The 12,897-nt window shown below is 46.1% G+C and overlaps 1 protein-coding gene across 1 annotated transcript; it reads right to left on the bottom strand.

Moving 5' to 3' along the window:
- Positions 1-671: 671 nt before the first annotated feature.
- FASLG (Fas ligand) lies at positions 672-8,217 on the bottom strand (the record flags this gene model as incomplete). Its single annotated transcript, XM_081112512.1, has 4 exons — positions 672-1,905; positions 2,787-2,843; positions 7,256-7,301; positions 7,870-8,217. The coding sequence occupies 4 exons, from the start codon at positions 8,215-8,217 to the stop codon at positions 1,511-1,513; spliced, it is 846 nt and encodes a 281-aa protein (XP_080968638.1). The 3' UTR covers positions 672-1,510.
- Between the last annotated feature and the right edge of the window lie 4,680 nt (positions 8,218-12,897).

Here is a 12,897-nt window from a genome sequence, read left to right as displayed (position 1 = left end):
TGAAAATAAAATGCCTGAAATAAAATTTCAAAAGAGGTATGCTAATGTTTAGGAATGACAGTCTAGAGAAGGCCATGGTAGTGGCTGAAGACAATAGGAAAAGGAAATTGTGAGTGATCAAAGTGAAAATGCAAGAAGCCAGGTGTTTCGATGGATCTCTCAAGAGCAGTGACTTCTGGAGAACAAAGTGTCTCTCACAGAGTAGCTTATAAATAATGGTACATATCTTTTTTTGACATTCTACTATGTGTCAGATACTTTATGTATATATCGGCCCTTTTCTGTCTAAGAGAGGTCAAGGGGCCTGCACAGTGAATACATAGCTAATAAGTGGAGGAACGAAGATTCAAACTCAGGTCATTTTAGTCCAAAGTCTGTGCCCTTTCCACTATGCCCCCAGGAAAAGACAAGTTGTCGTCAAATCTATGGAAAGTTGGGTGAGCTTAACACCGGCAATAATACCAGTAATGGAAACTTTGAATCATGGAAGACAGAGAGGGAAGAAAATACAGAGAGGGGACGAGAGCCTGGCAAAGTCCTTCTCACCCCAGTAAATTCTCCTTGAAGTGGCCTTAAGTCATAATGAATTAAGAAGCCATGGAAGGAAGAAAGACTAAGGAAAAAAGCAAAATCTTTCTGACTTCTAAAAAGTACATCCATATTTCTTATCTGTATTCTAAAATATAGTTTTATTACATGTATTCTTTCCATTTAAAATGCACAAAATATATATAAATACTGGTTATATTATAGGAAAACAGCATCACTAGGTGACAATCCAAGATTAGAGGACTGTTAGAGTTGGTTGCCAAGAAGCATTTGAAACCGACACCAAATGCATCCCATATTTCCCTAACATGTTCTTCCTATTTAGGTAGCTTTCCTAATCTCACACACACACACACACACACACACACACACACACACGCACACACACCTACAAGTGCTCTGGAAACATGCATGCTGTATAGGGAATGGACTGCATCCCCCAAAGATGTCCCTAGCTTTTCTATTTGCATCACCTGGCAGCTCAGGCTATGGCTTGAGAAGTAAAAATGCTGCCACTGGGACACGGGCCTTTCAGTCTCTTGAGCTTATCATGCAACCCTAGTCACCTTTTTCCATCCCTTACGCCTGAAAGACAGCCTCCCTGAGGTAGACAGTAGACCCACCGCAAGAGGTGAGTTAGAAGGTGTCCTTTGCAATGTGCCCAAACACTCGTGGCCTCTGAAGCCGAGTATAGAACACCCCGGTAGCTGCTTTGGCCCATCTTGCATTTTGACATGCAGCCCAGAGTGTTATGTTCACCAGCTATCTTCCTCATCCTGTCTGGCTCATGGCCCTTGGGCGAGATGAGGAACCGTAGACCTGCTGGACTCTGTGGTCTCAGAATCCTCTTGGTTTACGTCTTCTCACTTGACCTCAAGTGGGCTTCAGAAGACCCTCCTTCAAGACAACATTCTCAGTGCCTGTATCAAGGAGCCATAATGGAGAGAACCCCAAAGTGCTCTTAGAGCTTATATAAGCCAAAAAATGTCTTAGACTCTTCAAAATTCACCAGCGAGTACTCAGACACATTAACATATAAATGGTCAGCGCTGGTGAGATTGAACACCGCACCCAGGTAGCTGCTGCGGGCCCACATCTGGCCGGCAGTGCAGTAGTCCATCATCTTCTCCTCCATCAGCACCAGGTCCTGGGGATACTTCAAGTTCCTCATATAGACCTTGTGGTTCAGGGGCTGTTTCTTGCAGGACTGACCCCGGAAGTACACTTTGGAATACACGAAGTACAGCCCAGTGTCATTGATCACGAGGCTGCTCTTCTTATACTTCACCCCAGAGACCAGGGCAATTCCATAGGTGTCTTCCCATTCCAGAGGGATGGATCTTGAGTTGGGCTTGCCTAAAACCAAGTCGGAGAGGAGCTTTTAGCCAGGAATGCTCACGCACCCAACAAACTAAGCTTCCAAGGCAAAACTGCGGACCTGCCCTCCCTTGAGCAAAAGGTTGTGTGTGTGTTTTTTTTTTACCCAAAATGACATAACCCCCATAGAGCTGGCCAAGGGGTCAGACTCATCCATCACTAAATTCCTTCTGAGACACACAATGGACAATAATATATACCCTTAACCAATTGCAGTAAGAAGTTAGTGAGCGGAACTTGGCTCTCTGGAACAAAGATTTTATGATCTTCAGAAATAGGAGGTTAGGCTCTAGGGTCCTTCCAGGAGGGAAAAAGCCAATTCCAAGGAACTCTACAGATCTAAAGTTGGAAAGGACCTCAGGGACCCAACTCCTCACCTGCAGTCCCCCTCTTTGGGCTGAAACCCCCTTTCCTCTGTGTCCCCACAACATCATGCACACACCTTAAGCAGAGAACCTCTCCAGTATTGAAGTGCTGACCTGTGTACCTCTTTCCCCATTGGATTTTAGACTTCTTGAAGGCGGAACCATGGATTGTTTCTCTCCATGTCCCCAAGGCTTGGCACATACACATGTATGTGCTCTATAGAAGCCTGTCTCCGGACTGGATCATTCTGCCTAAGCAATCCCAGGGACAGTGGCACGCAGTCTGTGATACTTCTCGGGTGTGTATGAACTTCCCACAGGGACTGCCCCTACCTCATCGCTGTCAATCATTTCACTCCACAACACAACCACCAGCTGAAAGTCCACCCGTGCCGGAACTGGGCCTCTCCTCCAATTATCAGCTCCCCCAGAACACAGCGATGGAGACCAACCAGCTGTTCTACTTCCTGCCTCTTGCACCTTCCCGATACACACCTGTCAAATGGGCCACTTTCCTCTGCTCCCCTTTTTCAGAGCTTGGATTGGGGTGACCTGTATCGTAGAAAGATAAGATATAGAAGTAAAAATGAGATATTGACTATTCTTTTGGTGGAACTCTAAACAGGGCATTTAAATAAAAGGGATTTTTTTTTTTAAATGCATAAATGGCAACAGTCGAACACATACTAATGCAAATCCAAACTGTGGAACTCATAGCCCCCGTATTACAGACAGGGAGAGGTAAAAAATAAACCAAATTAAGACAGACGTAGGCATGTTATACTGTTACAATAAAATGACATTCATTAACAATTTTATTCATTCATTAGGAGCTGTCATACCAGTTACTGCATTTAGAACGTGCCACAACCCTTTCAGGTAGAGATACTGGTCCCACCTCGTAGATGGCAAAATGAGCTTATAAGTTGGGTGGCTTGTTCAACAAAACTCGACTACTCAGGGTCAGAGGGAACCAACACTGGGGGATCCTGACTCCAATCCGGGACTCTTTCTGCTCTGGCTTTACTGTCCCGAAGACTCAGCAGGCCAGAGGGTGAAGAGGACTGCTAACTCACCTCCTGGCTGCTAGGTCTTCCCCAAAGGCATTCTACAACCTGCCCCAAATTAATTATCATAAGGCTCAAACACCTTGAATGGATCCATTGAATGTATAATTGTGTATGGTTCCCCTAGGACTCCTGGTGTGGCCTGAACATGCCCAGCTCTCTGCCTCTGTGCCTTTGCTGATATTGTTCCTTCTACCCAGAATGCCCTTCCAAACAGATCTCTATGTTAGATTGCTATCAACCCTATAAATACCATCGAAAATACCTCTTTCTTTGGGGCACCCTCCCAAGCCATTTTAGTCAAATAGGATTTTCCCCTCCCAGAATCATCCTGTCTTCACCTCTCTTGTCCACTTGGATACCTACCCCTTTTCTGTGAAAACTGTGTAACTTGCCTAACTCTCTCAAATAAATGGTAAACTCCTTATTACAGGTTCAATCCACCAGAGTATTCAGGTCAGTTTCTAACACAGGGCATGTGACCAGGAAATGTTTGCTAAATTACACTGAGGAGTTAAAATAGAGAATAGTTCTCAAAATAGACACTACTTCTCTGACTTCAAATATTGAACTGGATGGAGCTATAGAGCTACCACTTAGCTAATGAATTGAGCTAAGACATTGGAGAAGGAGTCTTAGAAAGGTGCATGGGAAGGCCTCAACAACTGAGAACATTCCCTGAGCTCTTGCTACCTCTGCAGCCACCCAAGATCACCCACCATGAATGAGGTGCTAGTGAACAGGAAAGGCAAAGCTGACTCTTGCCTGCATTCCTGCACCACAAGCCGTCTGTGCAGCTGATCTGGCATTAGGCCATGTTCTGACAGGAAATGGTGCATATCTTTATAGCCCTCAGAGTGCCTTGTATGGTATAGTTCTCATAGAAAGCACTCAGTAAGATTTACCTGCTGGATAAATACTGGAATAAGGAAACTAGAAATATATCCCATACTTTGGTGATGACTATTTTCTGCCCCAAGATCTTTGCACATGCCATTTTCATTGCTGAAATGCTTTCTCCTACCCTCCCACTGCACTACACACACACACACACACACACACACACACACACACACAATCACAAGACCTCCTTGGGACTTTCCAGACCATCTGCCTTAGGCACACTCAGCACACTTTGGAAAGATATGGTTTGTTTGCCCGCTTTGGTTTAGCTCCTCCAGCTTGCTTCAAGTTCAATGAGGGTAGGTCCCTCGTCTCTCTTGTTCTCAGTGGTCACCCCCAACCCAACACCCAGCCTGGCACATAGGAAGCACCCCAAGAACATTTGTGAATGAATAAAAGAGATAATGAATTAACTGTGGCAAAATGGAACATGAAAAAGATATACATAAAGAAGCTTAGTGCCTCCCAGAGGGAATCAGTCACTATGCTAAAATAGAAATTCAGCCAAAACCGGTTTGGCTCAGTGGATAGAGCGTCAGCCTGCGGACTGAGAGGTCCCGGGTTCGATTCCGGTCAAGGGCATGTACCTGGGTTGCGGGCACATCCCCGGTGGCGGATGTGCAAGAGGCAGCTGATCAATGTTTCTCTCTCATCGATGTTTCTAACTCTATCTCTCTCCCTTCCTCTCTGTGAAAAATCAATAAAATATATTTAAAAATAAAAAAAATAAAATAGAAATTCTTCCAGTTCTTTGCTAAGAACATAAAGATGTAAAAATATGCATATATGTATATAGTCAATATTAAACTAACGTATGTTCTTACCTCACACTATAGAGTGCGTACTCTCCATGACATTAAGTGTTCTTCTAATATATGGTTTTTAGCTGCTGTTTACTATGCTGTCATCTCAATACACCATGGTACATTCAACCAATCTCCTATTAAGAGGCATTTACATTTCTTCCGAATTGTTTATTATAAATAGCCTTATAAGGAAGTGATAAACATCCTTGTACATAATTTTTCAGGCACAGCTCTAATTATTTTCTAAAGATAAATTCTTTGTGATAAGATTACAAGGTAAATTAACAGTTTTGATCCTTTGATATATGTTTCCAAACTGCTCTTCAGAATTTACAGGCCCCTGGCTGTCCATCATGTTTAAGCAGCCCCTTTCTCTCATCCCAGCTGGGTTTGTTTTTTAACCTTTCCTAATTTGATGGATGAAAATGGGTATCTCTTGTTTTAATTTGCATCTCTTATCTTATTAGTAAAGTTGCTAATTTGATTTCCATGTGATAATTAACCAATGTTGAGTCCATCTGGGTTGATCTGGAGAAGATGATTGTTCTGGGGTTGGTAGACCTGACTCATCTGCTCGCTTGACTTTTAATCACTAAGATGACTTCAGAGAGTGGGTGAAAGATGAGTAATTATGTACCAGTTTCACCAGCCACATTCCACTGATTTTTCAAATCTATTTTAGCCTAGAAATCTTCTAGAGGCTTTGTTTTTTCTAGCAAATATTTCTACACTGCTTGTGCCCATCTGGACTTTCTTACCCTTAGGGACTTGGACCCAGAGCTGGGGACCAGAGCCTCCTGAGGTTGGCTCCTACATTAGGCAGTAGGGCGATTTGGATCACCTGAGCAGGCACTGCCTGAGGAATGGGCTCCCCTTACTGACTGGCCAGTGCTGCCTTCTGTTTTCTTCCCAATTTCTAATAAGATTTACTTACTGTCTTCGCAGAGGCATCTTTCTTCCCATCTATATTTTTCATTTCATAATCATCATAGAGAGATGGGAGTTGCCTTATTTCACGAGGTATCAGTCCATATACTGGGAAGCCCTGTAGGTCCATACCAGTGGTTTGGGGCACGTGGCCTCATCTGCCTGGTGTTTTGTCCCTCTTCTGAAAAATGAGATGACTGGACCAGATGCAATCTAAGCTCCCTTCCTATTCTTACCAAGTCTAAAGGTCCATAAGTCCTAGGTTAATCTCTCTGTCCTAAATCTGTCTGCCCACAGTTTCCAAAACTATGTCCGGAAATGTGATGAGATCAATGCTCAACATTTCGCCTTCCTCCTGTCCTGGATCTCATACAAAGAATTTTTCTTTATTATTGTTTTTTAAAATATGTTTTTATTGATTTCAGAGAAAGGGAGGGAGAGGGAGAGAGAGACAGAAACATCAATGATGAGAGAGAATCATTGATTGGCTGCCTCCTGCACACCCCACACTGGAGATCGAGCCTGCAACTCTGGCATGTGCCCTGACCAGGAATCGAACCATGAACTCCTGGTTGATAGGTTGATGCTCAACCATTGAGCCATGCCAGCTAGGCCTTTCCTTTATTATTGAATATAGTTCACAATAACCTCTGTGGTTGAAGCTGGACTACCCTTTGAATAATGGCTGACGTCTTCCCCCAGTCTTTCTAGGGACTGCAAAAGAACCATCCTAATGAGGATGATCAATTCCCCACTTTTTAAAAGCTTCGGCACATCCTATTAAATGCTTTAACTAAAGCTTGACTCTTGATTAATCTCTTAGAGAATTTAAAGAGAAGACCTTTCTTAGAAACATCTCTCTCTCTCTCTCTCTTTCTCTCTACCCCCACCTCTCTGGGGAGTTTCAGCCACTGCCCTGTGCCTGGGACCCAGGAGGCCTGAGGAAGGAGACTGACCTGGAGCCAGCTGCTCAGGCGACAAAGATCCAGGGTTGAAGAGGTATGTGTCTCTTCCCAAAGTTAAGTGGAAATTATTTTTGATTGTGGGCAGTACTCAGATATACTTATTTTGAACAATTAACTTGACTTCATAGTTGAGGGCAGCTCAGAGAACCAAAAGGACCAGAGATTCAGAATCAGCCAGGATTCCTATTGTAGTAGAATGTGCCCCAGAACAGATGCAATTCACAGCATTCCACCCACAGGGCCCAGCTCTGAGGACCATCTTTGGAAACTCAATCTGCATGCATAAAAGGACTTACCTATTTGCTTCTCCAAAGATGATTCAATATGCCTTTGGCTGGAGGACTGACAAAGAGAGAAAGAAAAGTTGTATAATAAATATAAAGTTTCCTAAGCAAAGGAGACAGAATTGCTCAATATACCAGGTTCTGGGAAGGCATCTACATACCTCACAGCCTCTCCTACCTCGGACTTTGGCCGAGCAGCTGTGTCTCCCTGTGCCTGAGCTTTGTAAAGATTTGGCATACTTCTGACATTTTTAACTTTTTTTTTAAATTTGGCCATTTGCACAAATTCACTTCCAAGTGATGCTCAATGTTCCTTTTCCTTGTGTCACTCAGGACGTGGCTCACCAGGCTGACTTGCCATCTCAGAAAGGAAGACTGTCGCTGCAGCCTCTCATGACCCTGATCCTCTACATGATAAAAAATATTCCTTTGACTTATGCGAGCCTCCAGTTCTCTGTCCGTAGCACAGAATGGCTCAGACGGTCCACCTCTGAGGCAGGAATAAGGGACTGAAGAGCACTCTGCAAGGAAGGCCGTGGTCCGCCTGGACCAGGGCAGCCTGACACCGTCCACCGCGTGGAGCTGTCCCAGCCCAGCACTCGGGCCCCAGCAAGCACAGGGCTTACCTCTCTGAGCTCGGCCAGCTCCTTCTGCAGGTGGAACAGCTGAAACATCCCCAGCCCCAGCACCACCAGGGCTACCAGGATCATGAAAAACATCACAAGGAGACACAGGCCTGTGTTGTGGTCCCTGCTCTTCTTCAGAGGTGGCAGTGGCAGTGGAGGCAGGGGTGGCAGTGGCGGTGGTGGTGGTGTTGGTGGTGGTGGTGGTGGTGGCGGTGGCCTCCTCTGGCCAGGTCTTCGAGGCACCGAGGAGGGACAGGGGAGGACTGTCCCTGGAGGAGTCCAAGGGGAGGGGGCCCTGCTGTCCACCCAGTAGATTTGGGGGTACGGGTAGTTTAGAGGCTGCTGCATGGCAGCCACAGAACCTGCAAAGGGCGTACCTCCTTCTCAGTCCCTGGAGTCCAGGTGTCACGAGGGGACATCTGCTGCTGACTGCTCGAGAGGAGGGAGCCGGCGCCTTCTTTATAGAGTTTCCATGGTCAAGGGAAACACCTCACTTTGGTTCTCTCTTTCAGCTTCTCAGAGAGACACCCACTCACTTTGCATCTGAAGCTGAGAACCCTCAGGAAGCTCAACGCAAACCCCGGGAAGTTTCCACCCACAACGTTCTGATGAAAGCCTGCACTGCCCAATGGCTGCGCGAGCGCCAGAGAGGCTGGCGGGAGGCTGGGCGGGCGCTGCGAGCAGGTAGCACCAGGTGCAGGCCCCTGGCTTCAGCTGCCGCCCAGCTACGGGCGCAGTGGCCATGGGTACACCCAGGCACCGAGGGGCACGCCGAGGAGTTGTGGTGGGAAGCGTGGCTTTCACATCTTACTGTTTACATGGAAGACTCATCCCCTGCTGTCATCCTCTCCCTGCACAAAGCCTTTGTACCTGACCTTCCAAAGCACCGTAATCGACAGTGCAGCTCTGGCCCCATCCACTCGCCAGAGAGTCCACCAGAGGCTGCAAACCAGTGGCCCATGTGCCTTATGGAACCACAGACCTGCTCTGCTTGTGCCTCGCAATGTGTTTTCTTTTCAGTGGTTGTCCCCTTATAAAACTGGGATATTTCATAATAAACATCTATTTTCTCTTCTGTTTTTGAACATTAGGATGTTGGACACCCTAAAGGCCATCTCTGCAAATGCAATCAGCAAGATCTGGGCACCAGCTGCCCCCCTTCCCCATGAGACACGTACTCCAGGCTGCCCAGCCTGCACCCCTCCTCCCCACAGCCAATGCCGTCCTGGTCCCCGGAGCCATTCCTGTTTGCAGGGGCTGTTATGGCTGGCAGGTGAAATGCAGGCTGCCCCGTTTAATTTGAACTTCAGATCAACAGTAAATGATGTGTAGGCTTAAGTAGGTCCTAAATATCACAAGGAATGTAAGTTTTAAAAAGTATTCATTGTATATGTGAAATTCAAATTGAACTGATTGTCCTACTTGTTTGTTTTTTTGGTAAAGATGGCAATTCTACCTGGACTGGCCCCACCCTTTCCTCTGGCCTCAGGTACCATTTATGTGCCAACAACTTCCCAGCTCAGCTTTGGTCATAGTCCTTCTTCCTATAAACCATATAAACCTCTCACAAACTCTTACTCTCCATTCTACTGGAGGGCCCTGCTTTTCAATGTCATTAGCTGCTCTATCATGCTTTGGCATTTCCGTGACTATCATTGTGGCTCTCCCCCTGTACCAAATCGACGACAAACCTGTGTCCCTGCCACACTCTGCCCGCCCCACCCCTCCCTATACAACCTGTAATCACCTGAGGTCACTCTTTCTGGTGACAACTTCAACTCCTCTCTCTTCTTCTCTCCATACATTTAACTAGTCACCCAGGACCATTGTTTCTCACATCACACCTTCTCCACTCCCATTCTTCCTGCTGCTATTTTTGTAATCTCTCACCTGAAATACTGCAATGGCACCCTAACTGGTCACTCTGCCACCAGCTGTTCCCAAACCCGACTCCCTGCAAAATGCTGCAAGAAAGGTGTTTTGAAAAACAAATTTAGTTCTCTCACTTCCTTGCCTAAAACTTCTGTTGGGAGGTTCAATTCCAGTGGTTTATTCATCACATAACTTTTTACATAGAGTCTTGTTCTGGGCTCTTATTTCCATTTCATTGGTTTGTTTCTGTATCCCAGGACCAGGGTCACACAGTTTTCATAATCATGGCTTTGGCGAATGTCTCAAGAGCTAGTTATGGCAAAGTTCCCCCCCTTCGCTCTTCTTTTTCAAATTGATTTGGCTACTTAAGTATATTTAACCTCTCCTGAAAAGATTAGGACAAAATAGTATCATGTCCCTAAAATGTTCTAGAGCACGATTAACTGTAATTGCAGTAGTTTGGGGGGAGGGTTATTTTTACAATGTTTTTTCCCTGATTAGATTTTCCACGACCTTTAAAATTTTTCTCTAGGATGGTTTCCTACATTCTTTCTTAGATTAATTGCTTGACACTTTGTAATTTTGTTGTGATTATACATGGTGCCCTGTTTTCTGTGCTATTTTTCCTCTCTGTGGAGGGCAAGATGACCCCAGAGATCCCCCACCTCCCGGGATTCATGCCTTTCTATAATAACACTCATATTCGAGTGGTAGTTAAGGGGGACATACATTCCTAAATCAGACATTTCCCCCCCAAGATTTTTCAGAGATGACTCTTTGTCTTCTCGCATCCAGAGCCGTTGTAGAGAAGTCGGTGGCCCATCCAACTCCCATTCCTTTTCAGGCGTTTTGCTTTTTCCCTCCACAAGGTGAGAGGCAGAGCCAAGACTCTTTCACAGCCAATTCTGACTGCTCTCCACAGGCTGTGCTGCTTCTCTGTTGTTTTTGCAGAGGCCCCTCTCTACTCCCACCTCACAAGATCTAATTGGCTCGGGAAAATTTGCAAGGGGTAGAAGGTTTGTTTTCTCACTTGAGTAGGTAGGTAGCCACCGCTTACTTTATGTTTCAATTTGATCTCTTGTGTCCAAGAGAATGGCGACTTTGATGTCCTTTTGCAGTCTGGAAGGATGAGTTGGGGGATAAGCTATGAAGCATCACTCTTGTTTCTCCAAGTTACACCAGGTTGAGGGGAGAAATCAAGAGAGAGAGGATGACAGTGGCAATGGGGCCAAAATGATCCTTCAGCCCCACCCCCAAAAACAGGATGATCAGATCCAAGATACTCCCCTTCTTGCCCTGCCCCTGTGGATCACTCGGAGGCTGGTCAGGAAAGCAGAAGCCACTCCAAATATGCAGAGGAAGGAAAGGGTGAATGCAGGGACTTGAAGGCTGCACGAGCAAAGGTCAGGGAGGTCACTGAAATGCAAAACCTTGAAATGAAAAATTCGTGCTACAGCCAATAGTTTTAGCTGCCAGCAGCACTCAAGTGGGCGATTCTTAGGAGGACATGACAAAGCTCAAGAAACATGCCCCACCCCTGTGCCATCTCCCACATGCCTTTCAGCAGCTTCCCTGAACAATGGCTCCTCCTCTCCCACCTTCCAATCTCCTGCAATTGCTTCTCCATTGTCAGGACCCAGTCAGGATTCCACTTGCCAGGGAATGTAGAAATGGAAATATACAGGCTCCTAGGGACAGGGAGAGCACTGGGCATTGACAAATTATATGTGTTACACTGTCTGTCTTGTTCAAGGGTGCAGTCTCAACCATTACACATGGACTGAATTAATGAAGGCAGGAGGGTCCCAGGTCAGGAACTGGACTCTTTGGGGGGAATGGAAAATTCTTCTGCAACCTCAGTCAGTGATGAGATGTGCCCCATCCCCCAACACTCTGCAGGTGCTGCCGGCCTGCTGCTGACTTTATTTTATTGTAGAAGCTTGACAACATTCACATTCAAGTAGAAATCTGACCATGTTGGTCTGCTGTGTCAAACAACACTCTCTATTTATTTATTTATTTATTTATTTTTATGTGCCTCAGGCATGAAACAGCTCTGTCCACTGACACAGGCATCAAGCTAGGATGAACTAAGGACTGTACATCTGCTTTGCCCCTGATTGATCTAAGAGCAACACCACCATTCAGGTGTCTCCTTGCCCATTGCCAGGGGGTTTCAAACAACACTCTTGTGGCTCACCATCGCCTTGAGAAAGGAATCTGAACTCTTCATCATGACTTCTAAGCCTCTGCATTATCTGGGCTCTTCCGAACTCTGCAACCTATCTCATTCTACTCTACCTCTCTCACCACACTGTGGCCACACTGGCCTTCCTGTTCACCAAACATGGCAAGTACTTGCCCACCTGAGGGCCTCTGCCTAAGATGCTGCTCTTCCCAATCTAGACTGGTGTTGGAGACACTCCATAAATATCTGTTGATTCAATAAATATAGATGAGGAGACTGACGCTCAAATAAGTTAAGTGATCATTTTGGCCCCACTGCCGCTGTCATCCTCACTCTCTTGCTTTCTCCTGGTGTAACTTGGAGAAACAAGAGTGATGCTTCATAGCTTATCCCCCAACTCATCCTTCCAGACTACACACATCCTTCCAAAAGGTCCCACACCCTGTGTGCATTTGAGCCAAAACTCTAATCCCGAAAGGCCACAGAATGAGAGTGATTACGAAGCAAGAATGCTCACGTCTCCCTGTGAGCAGCACCCCTAAGAGCACAGGGCTGGGAGCCCACCTGCAGGGCGGCGAGGAAGTGGGGTGGGGTGTGAGACACACCCCAAACACCATCTTTTAAGACTGGAAATGCCTGATCTTGTGGGCTCTTTCATGAACCCCTTCTTGATGTTTCAAACACTTCATTGCATAAATGTGTGTCATGGTGGGTTTGTGGGAAAGTCAGATGCACCAAAGACAGGCTGAAATGTCAAAGTCGTTGTTCTCATCACCCACTGTTTCCTTTGAGAGTCTGGCAGATGTTGGTCAGGGCTGTGCAGCTGTATGCCTCGAGAGCCTCCCAACCTCGGGTCCCACAAGGAGCCAGTTTTGAACCCACAGCCTTGCGCCAGCAGAAAGTGGGCAGCCAGCCTCGGCCCAGTGAGTGACGAGCGCTAGGCCGCACCTGTTTGTTATCTCACAAAT

The sequence above is a fragment of the Myotis nattereri genome, assembly GCF_964212035.1.
Source record: "Myotis nattereri genome assembly, chromosome: 18".
NCBI classification, from domain to species: Eukaryota; Metazoa; Chordata; class Mammalia; order Chiroptera; family Vespertilionidae; genus Myotis; species Myotis nattereri.
The sequence above is the reverse complement of the archived record's forward strand: the minus strand, read 5'-3'. Positions and strand labels throughout refer to the sequence as shown.